The sequence below is a fragment of the Chrysochloris asiatica genome, unplaced genomic scaffold, assembly GCF_000296735.1.
Source record: "Chrysochloris asiatica unplaced genomic scaffold, ChrAsi1.0 scaffold00055, whole genome shotgun sequence".
In the NCBI taxonomy this organism is placed as follows: Eukaryota; Metazoa; Chordata; class Mammalia; order Afrosoricida; family Chrysochloridae; genus Chrysochloris; species Chrysochloris asiatica.
The window spans coordinates 4,369,220-4,382,206 of NW_006408573.1; the positions used below are offsets into that span (position 1 = coordinate 4,369,220).

The 12,987-nt window shown below is 50.5% G+C and overlaps 1 protein-coding gene across 1 annotated transcript; it reads left to right on the plus strand.

Moving 5' to 3' along the window:
- The first annotated feature begins 5,373 nt into the window (after positions 1–5,373).
- On the plus strand, positions 5,374–10,853 carry IRX6 (iroquois homeobox 6). The gene is made up of 6 exons (XM_006863616.1): positions 5,374–5,418; positions 6,355–6,609; positions 7,500–7,609; positions 7,772–8,079; positions 9,357–9,965; positions 10,849–10,853. Exons 1-6 carry the CDS (start codon positions 5,374–5,376, stop codon positions 10,851–10,853), a joined length of 1,332 nt encoding a protein of 443 aa, XP_006863678.1.
- The last annotated feature ends 2,134 nt before the right edge of the window (positions 10,854–12,987 follow it).

Consider the following 12,987-nt stretch of genomic DNA (forward strand, 5'->3'; position numbering starts at 1 on the left):
TTGTACTTCTAGGCCCTGTCCATAGTGGGGCAAGGACATAGAGTCTCATCTCAGTGTGTCCTGACACTTTGCCCCAGAAGGTCTTTATTTCTGACGTGTATTTCTTTTCCAAAGACTCTGGCTTCCAAAGCCATTTCCTTGTTTCCAAATTCATACATCTTTGCTTTTCCTAAGTTTTAATTATTTGAAAATATGTCAGATGCCTTGAGTTTATTACTAGGAAAGAAAAAAAAAAAGTCACCATCTACAACATAAAAATCATCAAGAAAAACAACTGCTTCGAAAGTAAACTGTTCATTCAGCAGTCCCTTCCACCACCACTGAAACAAAACAAAGGGATGATAAAAGAATCTCTCTTCCTGAAAACTGTCAATAACTGAATTCTGAGAGCTCTGATACCTACAGACATGATCTGGGTTGGATTTTTAAGAGGTTGCTGGTGTTTGTTTTATTGTATTTACCAGTTGCCGCTAGCTTTGCTTGTTCCTTGCCATTGTAATTAACGAACTGCATCCAGTTCCTAAAACTCCCAAATGATTACATAAACTCTTTCATAAAATAGGGTTGGATAAAGTATGTGATAGAGAACCTGAATTTGGGTGTTTGCAAGTGTGGATTTAGAGTTAGCAACATCTCCTGACCATGTCGACCTTTATCTGTGTCTGAAATAAGGTCCTGTGAAAGAACCGGAAGTCAGGGGTTCTGAATGCTGGTCCCTCCTCTGCCATTTGGTTGGCTCTGTGACTTAGGGCATGTTCCTGGCCTTTCCAAGTCTCTATATCTTTATCCTGAGCCTTAAATAAAAGCAATAAAGGTGTTTAAGGAAGCTGTAAACTCAGGTACAGTGTTGGGAAGTGGCATTCAACCTCATTTCTGACTTAATTCCAAAGAAGTTAATTCTGCATTTCTAGTTGTCACCTTCCTGACAATCAACATCAACAATCTCATCTGGGAATTATTGCCTTTTTATTTCCCCTCCTGATGCCAGAATTGCTGCTGATACTACGTACTCAGGCAAGGCAGAGGCTGACCGTACTCCACAAACAGAAGCCACGCACACTACTTCCGTCAAAACAATTAGTGTTCATGTCGCCTTTCCTCGGTGAGACCAGCAGTGACTGATCAGTATAAATTATAGATGTATCTGTCCAGATGCACTTGTTCATTCATGCATAGACTTGTGGAAATTTCATTCTTCTCAGTTCAAAAACAGTCACTAAAAAAACTGTGTTGAAAAATATATAACTTAGCACATTTCAACTATGTCATTATTCCCATAATAAGACACATTCCATCTGTGATTTCAGACATTGGAAGTTGATTTGTCATTTTTGCATTTATGTATCATTAGGAAATGATGAATATTTTTTACACAAAGTTAATGCCATATGATTGTTGTTGTTTTTTTCTTTTGGGGAGGTTGGGAGGTGAGTCCACATACATTCAAGGTCATTGTCAAATGCGCCTCCTATCAACACTTTTAGAGCAAAGCAGCACCAACGTCAAAACACAACACAGTGAATTAGAGAACCAAAGAGGCTTTAGACTGTTTCCTTTTATTGATTTGTTTTAATGGGCAGCTAGAAGAACCATTAGGCCACATTGGACAATACAACAGAAGCCTCTATCTCAGTTGTATCTGTTCCTTCAGATATAAGTGTGGATATCTGTATTTGATTGGTTTATTCACGTCAATTTGCTTCAGTAAAGTTCTGTATGCAGACACAGACATTTGAGCATTTTTCATGACTACATTAATCAGTGCTGAACAAAGCACTGAAGAGAGGATGGTGGAACCCTGAGCCCTGGGCAGCAGAAGTGGGTGCCTATGAGCTGTCTGGAGGACCCCAGGAGATCCTCTGCAGCTCCCCTGAATTAGACCTGCCAGAAATCTGATTCTTGTCACTTGAGGTTTCTGCCAGACAGATGCCGATAGTGATTCAACCCGCTGGCTTTGTCCTGAGGATCCTCGTATCACAGGAACAGTAGGTACATTTCATCATCATCATTTTTAAGGAATCAGGAGAGTGAGAGCCACAAGTCTGTGGCACAAGGTAAATTCACAGTGGGCTTAGCCTCTCCCTGGGAAGAAAGTGTTTAATCAAAGTCTCCCAAAACTGGAAATTCAGGGGGGAAATGGCAGGCCTTCCTCCCTGGAAGATATTCTGATACAAAACCATAAAGCAACTAAGATAATAGACAAGAACAAGTGCCTTCCTGTAAATCCTGCTTTTCTGTTTGTTTCCTTTTTCTGAGATATCAATAGTGATATTGTCCAAATTACTTCCTGCACTTCTTTATCCTCTTTTCTATTTTTGAGAATCTTGTTGCTTTACTCTAATCCCAGAGTGCATAGAAAAGGGGTCAACCTGGAGGCCTTCACACGGCATTGATATCACAGACTCTTATAAATCAGCCTAAATTAATCAATCCTATATGGTAGTTTCTCCTTAGCAACCAGATCTCCAGGGGACAAAGCTAATGCTTTCCCCCACCTGAATCCCCATTTTTCTGTCATTAAAAATAAAGTCTTCTTTGGAATGAATAGGCAATCAAAGTCGCTGAGTAAGTATTTCGGCTATCTAATTTTATTACTTTACAATTGACATAGCTTCCCTGTGGAAATGTTTGCAATTAATTAATTAGCAGTAATCTTCCCCACGGGATTAATTGAATGAATACTCTCCAATTCCTACTTTAAATGAATAGCTTAAACATATCTAAGCTGCAAATGTGTGGATGGCCCCAAAGTGCATTTTGAAAAATCAAGGGATCTCTTTATTGCCCGAATTTTGATCACTAAATCAATCTGGAGATGCTGATAATTCTTTTCCTAACTAGGAGTCCTGGGCCTTGGACTCCAGGGTTCTCAGCAGCAGCAGCAACCAGAAAAGCCTTACTGCATTTGTTGGCATTTCGAGTGGAGCTGGAGCGTGTCCTCCTGTCTGTGATCTCTTAGTTGGTGGCATCTGCGGTTTGTGCATTAAGCTCCCTACTTACGTATTCTTCAGGAAAAAAAAAACACAAAAACAAAAAAGAAGGAAAATAAGCAGATAAATTGTTCTGAAGAGGCGATAGGCTACTGGGCCCATGGACCCTCTGCAAGGTGCCCAGAGCAAAACCCGATGACTGTTGTGTCTGATTATCCAATAAGCAAGGTAAGCACAGGCTTACTTGTTCTTCCTTACTAATCTGTAGTGCACAGATTCCCTTTTTTTTTTATCTGTCTCTCTTCCAACCCCACAGCATATTCCTACAGAATCACAGCTTCTTTTCCAGTGTACAATCCCTGACAGGGACGGAGTGCCCAGTAAGCAAAGTAGGCATGGGTTTACTAAGCACAAGTAAGCCAGTGCTTACCTTGATTATTGGGCAATCTTGCCAGGGAAGGGAGAAAAGAGGGCATCCACCCGCCAGGGCCCCAGATCTTGCTTCCTCCTGGCATCTCGGGAACCACGGACGGAACCCCCGGTTTTTCTTACCCTCAGGATCACAAGTTCTTGCATTTCAACTAGAAAAACAACACTGGGCCCTTGAACCAGTTCCCCAGACCCTGGCTGCGTGCACTGAGTGCCTGGGAGGCGTTCTGTAATCCGTAACTCTTGATGACCCTAGTAAGTAAAAAGACATCCCATCCAGACCTAGGAAGCACCTCTGCCAGACCCGCCTCCCTTTTCGCTCCGAAAGGGTTGTAGGCCCTCAGAAAGGCGGTGCCAAGCCTGGAGGTTACACCTTCAAGTGTGCAGAATCTGCATTATCCTGAAGCTGGCGTCCGTCTGTCCGTCCCGTCTGTCCGTCCCGCGGGACAAGCCGAGATGACAAACTCCCCTCCTAGGCGCCGAGGAGCCTTCCCTCATGTCGGTGCTCCTATAAGAACTTCTGGGATAGGTTTGGGGAGTTTGGTCAAACCGCTGGGCCCAGTCTTGAGTCCGAGCCGGAGCTCTGGGACAGGTCGGCCCTCCCCTCCCGGCGCGTTCCACCGCAGCTCGCCAGCGCCACCCCCAGCGGAGCGCAGCACCTGCACCCCGGCCTAGGCGCCGTCTTAGTCTACCCTGCTCAAAGCTGACATTCAGGGCTGCGTGCGTGAAGCAGGACACCTAGCCTCGGAGGGCGATGACCAGGCCTGTAAATGCCACGAGTCAGGCTAGGCGCATTTCCAGGCCACGTCAGGGGAGAGCAGCTAGGCCTCCAGAAGCATCGTTTGACCTATAGGAGGGTCACACAGCTGCAGAGAAGTCCCAGGGTCAAGGCCCGGGCAAAAGCCAGGACTCGGAGAACCGGAATCTAGCCTGAGTCCTGGGAGACCGAGGGAAGAGTCAGATGCCTGAGGACAAAGACGGCCCATAGACGCTGCCCGGCGCTGCTCCAACCAGAGCCTGGCTTGGGACGCGAACAAACTTTCCTGCGGCACAGGGGCGGTGGGGGGGAGCTGCTCTAAAGTCTTCTACCCAAAGTCTGGGCTTTCCACCTGCCAGTGTTCAGCCTCTGCCCAGCCTTCGCCCACCTCAGTTCTCCTCCCCCGCACGCCTCGGAATCTACATCCCTCTCCTCTCCCCTCCTCCTTCTCCCTCTTGGCTTTTCTCCCCCACTTTTCCAATCTTTGCTCCTGTCTCTTCTTTTGTATTCTCCTCTCCTCCCTCGCAGCCCGGTTGCCTCTTTCCTCCTCGGGCCGCTTGGGAGGAGGTGAGGAGGAGGAGGTGAGTGCGCTGCGCTCGCGGCCTGCGCAGCCCAGAGGGAGGCGTTCCTTCTACTTCTTACTGATAATTTGGAGACATTGTAAGCGTGTGCGCGCGCGTGCTTGGGGCGAAACTGGGTAGGATATCACGCGGAGCAGAGAGGGTCAGGGTCTTTGGCGTTTCTCACCAGCTGCACAACCTTCAAACCTTCCAGAACAAGTGTGAGTGTGGGTGATAGGACGCGCGCGTGAGGACTGGCTGCGCTTGGCACTCTTGGTGGCCCTGGGCCCTAGGGTCAGGGGTCCTGCCTGGCAACCCGGGATTACCGTGACGTCACGTTGAGTCTCAGGCCACCTTGGACTGGGACACCTCGGGAGCCGCACAGCCCTGCGCCTCTCCTCAGCTCGCAGCGCCACCGCGCGCCTTTGGGAACCCGAATCCTCTTCCTTCCTCTCTGCCCATCCATGGGCCCCTCTGTCTTCCGGACCCCGCGGGCCAGAGGAGTGCCTTCCGGAGCGCGCTTGGCAGCTAACAGCCTGCGGCTCTACTTCCAACCGCGCCAAGCGAGGGGAAGACCTGGCACTGGGCACCTGCAGCAGAATAAGGAACGGAGGCGCTGCACAACTGGGGGTGCCGAACCTCAAAACTGAGGAGGGAACTCCGAAGGAAAGAGAGAGGCGGGCCAGTGGCTGCCACCATGTCTTTCCCACATTTCGGACACCCGTACACCAGCGCTTCCCAGGTAAGAGGGGGATGGGGTTAGACTGGATAAAGAGGGTACCCAGTGTTCTCACCTGTCCCTGGGCGCCATCCATTCACACGTGTCTCCCGAGCACCTAGAGGGAACAGAGACCACCAACCCCTCCAACATCCCCAAGCCCTGGCTTAGAACGTTCTGATCCCCCAGTGCACGCTGGAAAATCGAGCTGTGGCCCGAAACGTGGGCACCGTTGTCCCCGCGTTTTTAGGAAGGTGGGTAGAATCTTAGTGATTTTCCAGTCATGTCCCTCCGTGTATACGTGTCTGGAAGAGTCTCAAAAATAACTCCCAGTCCAGACTGTTATTCACCTAACCATTTTGTTGGTGGTGGTCTCTGTCCAATCGAAGAGCTCTGCCTCTGGGTGCCTCGGTTTTCCAAACCGGGGTGGAAACCTGCAGTGATACAGGTTTCCTGGGTCATCTCCTACCACTGCTCTCCAGTCTCTCTCCAGAGTGGCGTATAGTTTCATGGGTTCCAGTCCCAGCTCAGCCTCTAACCTGCTGTGTGATCTTGGACATGTCTCTTACACTCTCTGGTCCACGATTCTCTATCAATACAGCAAGCGTGAGGGCATGAAGATGGTCTGCAAAGCCAACTTCAAGCTCTGTTTGCATAGGACCTTGGGGTGGTAGAAACGGGCTGAGTTTGACATCTCTAATTCGGGTTTTGGAACATCCCACACCCCACCTTCAGACTCTGGAACCTCAGTGAGCGCTTGGGCACATCTTGAAGGGCAGTTTGGATAAATGGCGTCTTGGAACAATCCTGCCCTAGCATCTAGCAAAATGATCAGCACATGGTGGCATTTAGCTAATGTGGAAGCGATTCTGCCGTTCCATAATCGCCGCTGACTCTGGACATCCATCCGGAGGTGCTGGTCTCTGACCTCCGATGCCCCCGCCCTTTCTCGCCCCCTAGTTTCTGGTGTCTGCCAGTCCCAGCGCCACTTGCTGCGAGTCCGCCCCGCGATCGGTTCCTGAAGTGGCCTCGGGCTCCACGCCGGCCGCTCTTTGCTGCGCGTCGTACAATAGCCGGCTGCTGGGCAGCGCACGGCAGGAGCTAGGCGCCGCCCTGGGCATCTATGGAGCCCCTTACGCGGCCTCTTCGGCCTCGCAGAGCTACCCAGGCTACCTTCCCTACGGCCCGGAACCATCTGCGCTGTATGGGGCGCTGGTGAGTACGCAGGGTGGGGCCTGGGTCTGCTCACCAGAGCAGGTGCGCGGGTGCCTGCAGATGCTAGCCTCAGAAGCGGGGGAAATCTAGTAACATAATCAGGGGAAACCTAGAAGGGACACCGCTCCGGAAAAAGGAAGTGATTGAGATTGTTTGTCAGGGTTGAGGAGTAAACATTTTACAGTACTAACAGTTTTAGGACACCAAGCTGTTTAAAACACATATTTCTATTTACTCTGTAAGATATCACTATTGTCAGTTTGCAGATGAGGAAACTGAGGTCCAGAGAATTTCAAACATTACGAAGATACAAACGGCCAGGGGATAGCTGGGGAAGGGGAAACAGGGTAAGATGCGGAACAGGAATAATAGTAACCGGAATAGGGGTGACCCTACTATTACCAATACCTAACTGCTGTTCATTCTGCCCTGGAGATTCTGCTGGGGTGCCTTTCAACAACGTAGAAAACAAACCTACTGCCATACAATCAACCCCAACTCACAGCAGCCCCGTAGGACAGAGGGGAGCTAGCTGTTCCAGAAGGTTCCAAGGAAGTAGACCTTAAAAGCAGACTGCCACATTGTTCTCCTTGGAACAGCTGGTGGGTTTGAACCACCAACCTTTCAGTTAGCATCCCAATGCTTAACCCACAGCCACCAGGGCTCCCTCAACAAGTTATAGCCTCTATGAATATTCCCATTTCCCCAGGGGGAAACTGAGGTCCTGAGCGGTTAAATAGCTAAGTTCCAGGTCACACAACTTATGGGAGTGGTGGTATGGGAATTTAAACCAGATTTGTTCCTAGAGTCCACACCCTTAGCCTCTGCTCTGTCCCACCTTCTCCCTTCCCCAAATATAACCCAAAGTTTTCCTTTTTCTCCCCCTCTAGAATCCACAGTATGAATTCAAAGAGCCTACTGGGAGCTTTGCATCTGGCCTGGCGCCATCGGGAGCTTATTATCCTTATGAGTCCAGTCTGGGGCAGTACCAATATGACCGGTAAGGTGTGGGACCACATGTTCTTCCTGCTCCCCTACCAAACTGTGAGGTGGATGTGGGCGGAACACGGGGAAAGGGGTCACACTTCCAGGGCATAGACTGTCCCCTGCCTGCAACCTCAGGGTCCCAACCCCAGGACTGTGAGCAGGGTTTTCCCCCCAGTTATGGCTCTGTGGAGTTGAGCGGCGTTGGACGCCGGAAGAACGCTACCCGGGAAACCACTAGCACGCTCAAGGCCTGGCTGAATGAGCACCGCAAGAACCCCTACCCCACCAAAGGTGAGAAGATCATGCTGGCCATCATCACCAAGATGACCCTCACCCAGGTGTCCACCTGGTTCGCCAACGCACGCCGGCGCCTCAAGAAGGAGAACAAGATGACATGGGCACCCAAGAACAAAGGCGGAGAAGAGAGGAAGGTGGAAACCAGAGCTGAGGAGTCACCAGGCAGCCTAAACAGGGACGCCAACGGTACTGAAGGCATCCGCCATTCCACCCTATGTGTGCTACACTCCACCAAACACCCATCCTCTGGGGTAGTGTTTCTGGAACATGTCCCCTTGAGGAGCCCTGGTGGCGCAGTGGTTAAAGTGTTGTGCTAACCAAAAGGTCAGTGGTTGGAGCCCACCAGTTGCTCTGTGAGAAACAAAGATATGACAGTCTGCTTCAGTGAAGACTTACAGCCTTGGAAACCTGTTGTTATGTGCAGTCTAGTCAGTTCCTGTATAAGGTTTCCCAGGATGTTAAATCTTTACTGGAGCAGAAAGGCTCCTCTTTCTCCCAAAGAGTGGCTGAAGGGTCCAACTACTGACCGTCTGCTTCAAAGTCTAGTGTTTATCCTATTGAGCCATGGAGCTCCCTTGGAAACCCTAAGGGGCGGCTGTACTCTACCACTAGGAGTCAGAAGGAACTGGAAGGCAGTAGATTTGGTTTGGTTGTTTAGCCCAGCATTTGCATTCTGCATTCCCAGCATGCCTCAGGGCCTTTGCCTGGGCCACACTCTATGCCTAGAATCCCCACCATGATTGGTTTCTCAACTTCAGCATTTTATTGTTAGGTGCCATAGAGTCCCTATTGACTCATAGGGACCCTAAGGTGCAACAGAACAAAACACTGCCCAACCTTTTGGCTAAGATCAAGTGTAGTATCAACCTCAGCATGTCACCTAGGAAAGACCTTTTCTGGCATTCCAAGCCAAAGTGGCTTCCCAGTGATACTCCTCCGTCACAATAGTCTGTCATACGACCACTATCAGAAAGCCCACTTAAAGGTTATCTAAAAATAGGAAAGCTGTATTTTCTAAATACCTAATACCTGAGTCCCTAAATGACATCTGGCTCTTGATTGGTACTCAGTGACTATTTGCTGAGTTAAATTACAACACCAGACACCCGTGGGCACTTCACCTCCCTTCAGTTGGGTAAAACTACTCAGGCAAGAAGTCCCCTCACCCCTACCCACATCTCTGGTTGTTTAAAAACAAAACAAAAATTTGAGAAACCAGAGACCCGGTTCTGGAGACTGGAGTTGTACTGGAGAAAAGTCCGTGAATGGTGAGGAGTGGGCTAGGGGCAGGAATTCTTTCCCCTTGGAGCAGTGTCAGAGATGGCTTAGCTGGTCTGGTGAAGTATGCCCAAGAGTGCCTTCAGTGCCAGGCTCCACTTGCTAAAAGCTTCTCAGGGATGGGCACTCCACCAGCCTTCCCTTGGGGCCTAGGGCTTTTCTCACTCTTTCCTGATTTCCAGCAGACCTTACTGCTAATCAAGAGGCCCGGGGGCTCCGGCTGAGTGACCTGGAAGACCTAGAAGAGGAGGAGGAAGAAGAGGAGGCCGAAGAAGAGGAGACAGTGGCCCCAGCTACGGATCGGCTGGTGGAGTTCCCTACAGGCGCGCATTTGCTGCCCGCGTCCTGCGCCGCAGCTCGAGAGCGCCAGTTGGAGCGCCGGGAATGCAGCCTGCTGATCCCCCGCTTCTCCTTCAGTGAGACCCCCGGGCCGGGAGATGGAGATTTCCTCCGGGCAGAGCCCCGGGGCCCCATGCTGACCATGCACTACGCGTGCAGCGAAAAACCACGCATCTGGTCGCTGGCGCACACAGCGGCGGCCAGCGCCTTCGAAGGTGCACTCCCAATACGGCCCAGGACACGAAGTCCTGAGTGCCACTTGATTCCCGGACAGCCTCCAGACTCAGGAAGGCGACCTGTGGTCCCCAGAGACTCCTCGTGCGACCAGTCTCCTCACATAATCAAAACCGTTGGAAACCCTACGTTTGCCCTGCAGGGGCTGGCACTGAATTGTGCGCCCTGCCCGCAGCGGAAGGAGCCGGCGGTGCAATGCCAGTACCCGTCAGGAGCAGAAGGTAGTGGGCTCCCAACCGTGCTGTCCAAAAAACACTCTCCCACAGCCCTGCCCTGCCCTGCCCTGTCACATCTTCTTTGCCTCTCAGGCACGCCCAAGTTCAGACCTGTGGCCATTTTCCTAGCAAGAGACTGTTCATTAGCATTCCTTGAAACGCAAACTTAGAAGTTCCAGTGACCTCATTTAAAAGCTAACTCAGAGGGGTCCAGTACCTTATCTAGTATCACTTAGAATGTCACTGAAGAGGTAGACAAGCTAGCTCCCTGGACTCCTGGTCTAGTGTTTACAGAATGCCCCAGATGGACACTACCCTCTCCTCCCAGCGCCTGTGCCCCAACCTGCTCTTCAGAGGAGCCCAGTTGATCCCAGGAGGGTGTTCCGGTGGGCAGGACAAGCGATCTAGCATTTCCTGAGAAGCCTGAGGTTTAAGTCCACTTTGCATCCCTCAACCATCCTACTAAAAACGCCTGGAAAGTGTAGAAATGCCCCTTCATCTAGCACACCTGGAGGCTCAGAGTTGGTGCTGCCAACCCCAGAACACTTACGCCCAAGGGCTCACTTCAAATCAGGGGTGACTGTCAATGGTACCCCCAAACACCTAGCTGATGTTTCCTTTCTGCTAAGGTCCTGGTTAAAAGTAATTTTACCTCCCAAACGTACATTCCACAAGTATCAAGTGGCCTCAAGCCGTTACAGTCTCTGCTCTTCTCTTAGGATTAACTGCCAATTTAGAAATTGAATTGGACTGTTTTTTAAATGTACACATAATGGCATCCAAATGTTCCCCTTGCTTCCCTTAGGAAGAGACAAGGCTGGCCACTGAGTTCCTAAGAATCCTCACAAAGTGGCCTGGGGATTTTAATCACCCTTTCCTCTCTCAGCAGGTTAGCGCAATGACTGCCGATTGGAGAAGACTCAGAGAAATTAATCTGCTTCTCCAACTCCTCTCCAGGCTAACAGCTGCAAGACCTCGCCATGGACCAGGGTCCCTAGTCTCGCCTAAGGGATAGACACACACATAGAAACTCTTCTAGTGTCGTACTTGTACTTGCACGCAGAGCGGGCACCTCATCAGATCCAATGAAGGTGACAGGGCAATTTGGGGAAGATCTAGTGGGGAGAGCCTGCCCCGCCCATGGACCACACCAAGTCTCCTTCCCTCCTTGTGAACTGGTATCTGAAGCCACCCCCTCTCCTGCTCACTCAGCCTTCCTTCTCCCTCACTTCCCACCACATCCTCTCACTTCATGGCTTGTAACTGCCCTGGTCCCCAAAGGACCACGTGTGTCTTTTTCCCCCACCTGTTTGTGCCCTTAAAAGTAATTGAACAGAACACGTTCTGTGTGGCCTGTCTGTGCCAGGGTTCTGGGGACAGGGTAACCAGGGCTGCAGACCAGCAAGGGGATGCTGCAGCTTAGCTACCCCAATGCTGCTTAACCCACAAGCCTGGCCAGGCTGACTCCCAGGCTGGTTTTAAGGGAGCAATGTACATATGGGTGGCAGCTGCAGAGATGGGAGTTTGGCGAGATGGCTGATGTTTTGTCTGAAAGCTTCATGTTTCCACGTTTCGGCGTGGGTCATTAATTTATTGGGGGATAGAAGTGAAGGACTTCTTCTAGTGTAGTGGTTACAAATTGGGCTGCAAACCTCAAGATCAGCCTTTCAAAACCACCACCTGTTCCACAGGAGAAAAATGAAGCTTTCTGCTCCCATGAAGATGTATAGCCTCGGAAACCCTGTACAGGGTCGCTATGGTCGAAACTGACTCCACAGCACAGCATATAACCACCACCACCACCACCACCAGAGGTGAAGGAAATCATTTTGGCCATCTTTTGGCATTTTGCTGGGACCACAGTGCCTGCCACATGGGGCTCAATAGTGAAGCAGGCCACATGTAGCTTGCTGGATCTGGATCTGGATCTGGCAAGAGGGGACTCGTGTTTAATAAGAAGTGTCAGGGAGCACTTCCGGTACAAGGTCCAGAAAGGTGTTTCCTCCTTCTGAACAGAGGCAGCCTAGGACACAGGGCTGCTGGTATTTGGCTGTGAAAGTTAGAGAGACCTCCACAGTGCTAGAGCTTGGAGCTGGCTACCTTCCTGCCCCTGGCCTTCTGGTTCCAGTTTTCTCCATTCTCTCTTCCTCTGTCAGGGAGGAGGAAGTGGAGCTCCTGGGCTGACCAGGGCACCTGGGGTCCGCTCCTGGATTTCTGGGGAGCCACATTACCATTTCTAGACTCCTGACCTTCAGGCTCCATCTGACTGGGTGGCAACAAATGAAGAAGTCGGAAGACCACTCTGAGGTCTGGGGCTGGAAGGATCTGCCTCCTCAGGAGGGGATTTTAAAACTCTGGAAGGCCTGGAATGGAGTGATAATGAGGGAAAATACCATGTGGGGGGAAGTATGAAGGAGGGAGTTGAGGAGGTTGGAAACTGAAGGGAATAAAGTTCGCTTGAATGCCCCAGGCTTGGCCCCATCTTCTTTTCCATAGAAGTAGCAAAGTCTGAAGAGGCTTTCAAAATAAAAACAGACCCATTGTGTTTAGTGGATTCTGACCTGTGGACAAAGGGTTTCCAAGGGCATAATCTTTATAGAAGCAGATTGCCACATTTTTCTCCCACAAATGGCTGGTGGGTTCCAATCACCCATGTCTCTGTTAGCAGCTGCACGTCACCACTAGGGCTTCTTCCAAAGGGACTTGATTGATGTTGTTAAGTGCCGTGGAGCTGGTTCTGACTCACAGTGACCCTGTATATATAGGGTTTCTGAGGAGCAGCTGGTGTGAGTCCAGGGGCTTTAGAAATCATGGATTACAAAAACACAAGCTTCTTCCTCAGATGAAGGAGCAGATCAAATGAAGGGCAGGGGACTGAGTCAGGGTCACACAGAATGCGTGGTCTGGAAGGACCCCCATTTCCACCAGGGCCCACCCTCCATAATTCACCTTCCCCTCCCACCCTTCTTTTGGGTAACAGCTGCTACCACCCCACCATCCCAGGAGAGCTCAGGTAGCCCTCCCTGAT

Coding starts and splice junctions, on each gene's coding strand:
- IRX6 (XM_006863616.1), top strand. CDS start 5,374: ATGTCTTTCCCACATTTCGGACACCCGTACACCAGCGCTTCCCAG. Junction 5,419..6,354: donor CGTACACCAGCGCTTCCCAG/GTAAGAGGGGGA, acceptor CTCGCCCCCTAG/TTTCTGGTGTCTGCCAGTCC. Junction 7,610..7,771: donor GGGCAGTACCAATATGACCG/GTAAGGTGTGGG, acceptor TTTTCCCCCCAG/TTATGGCTCTGTGGAGTTGA.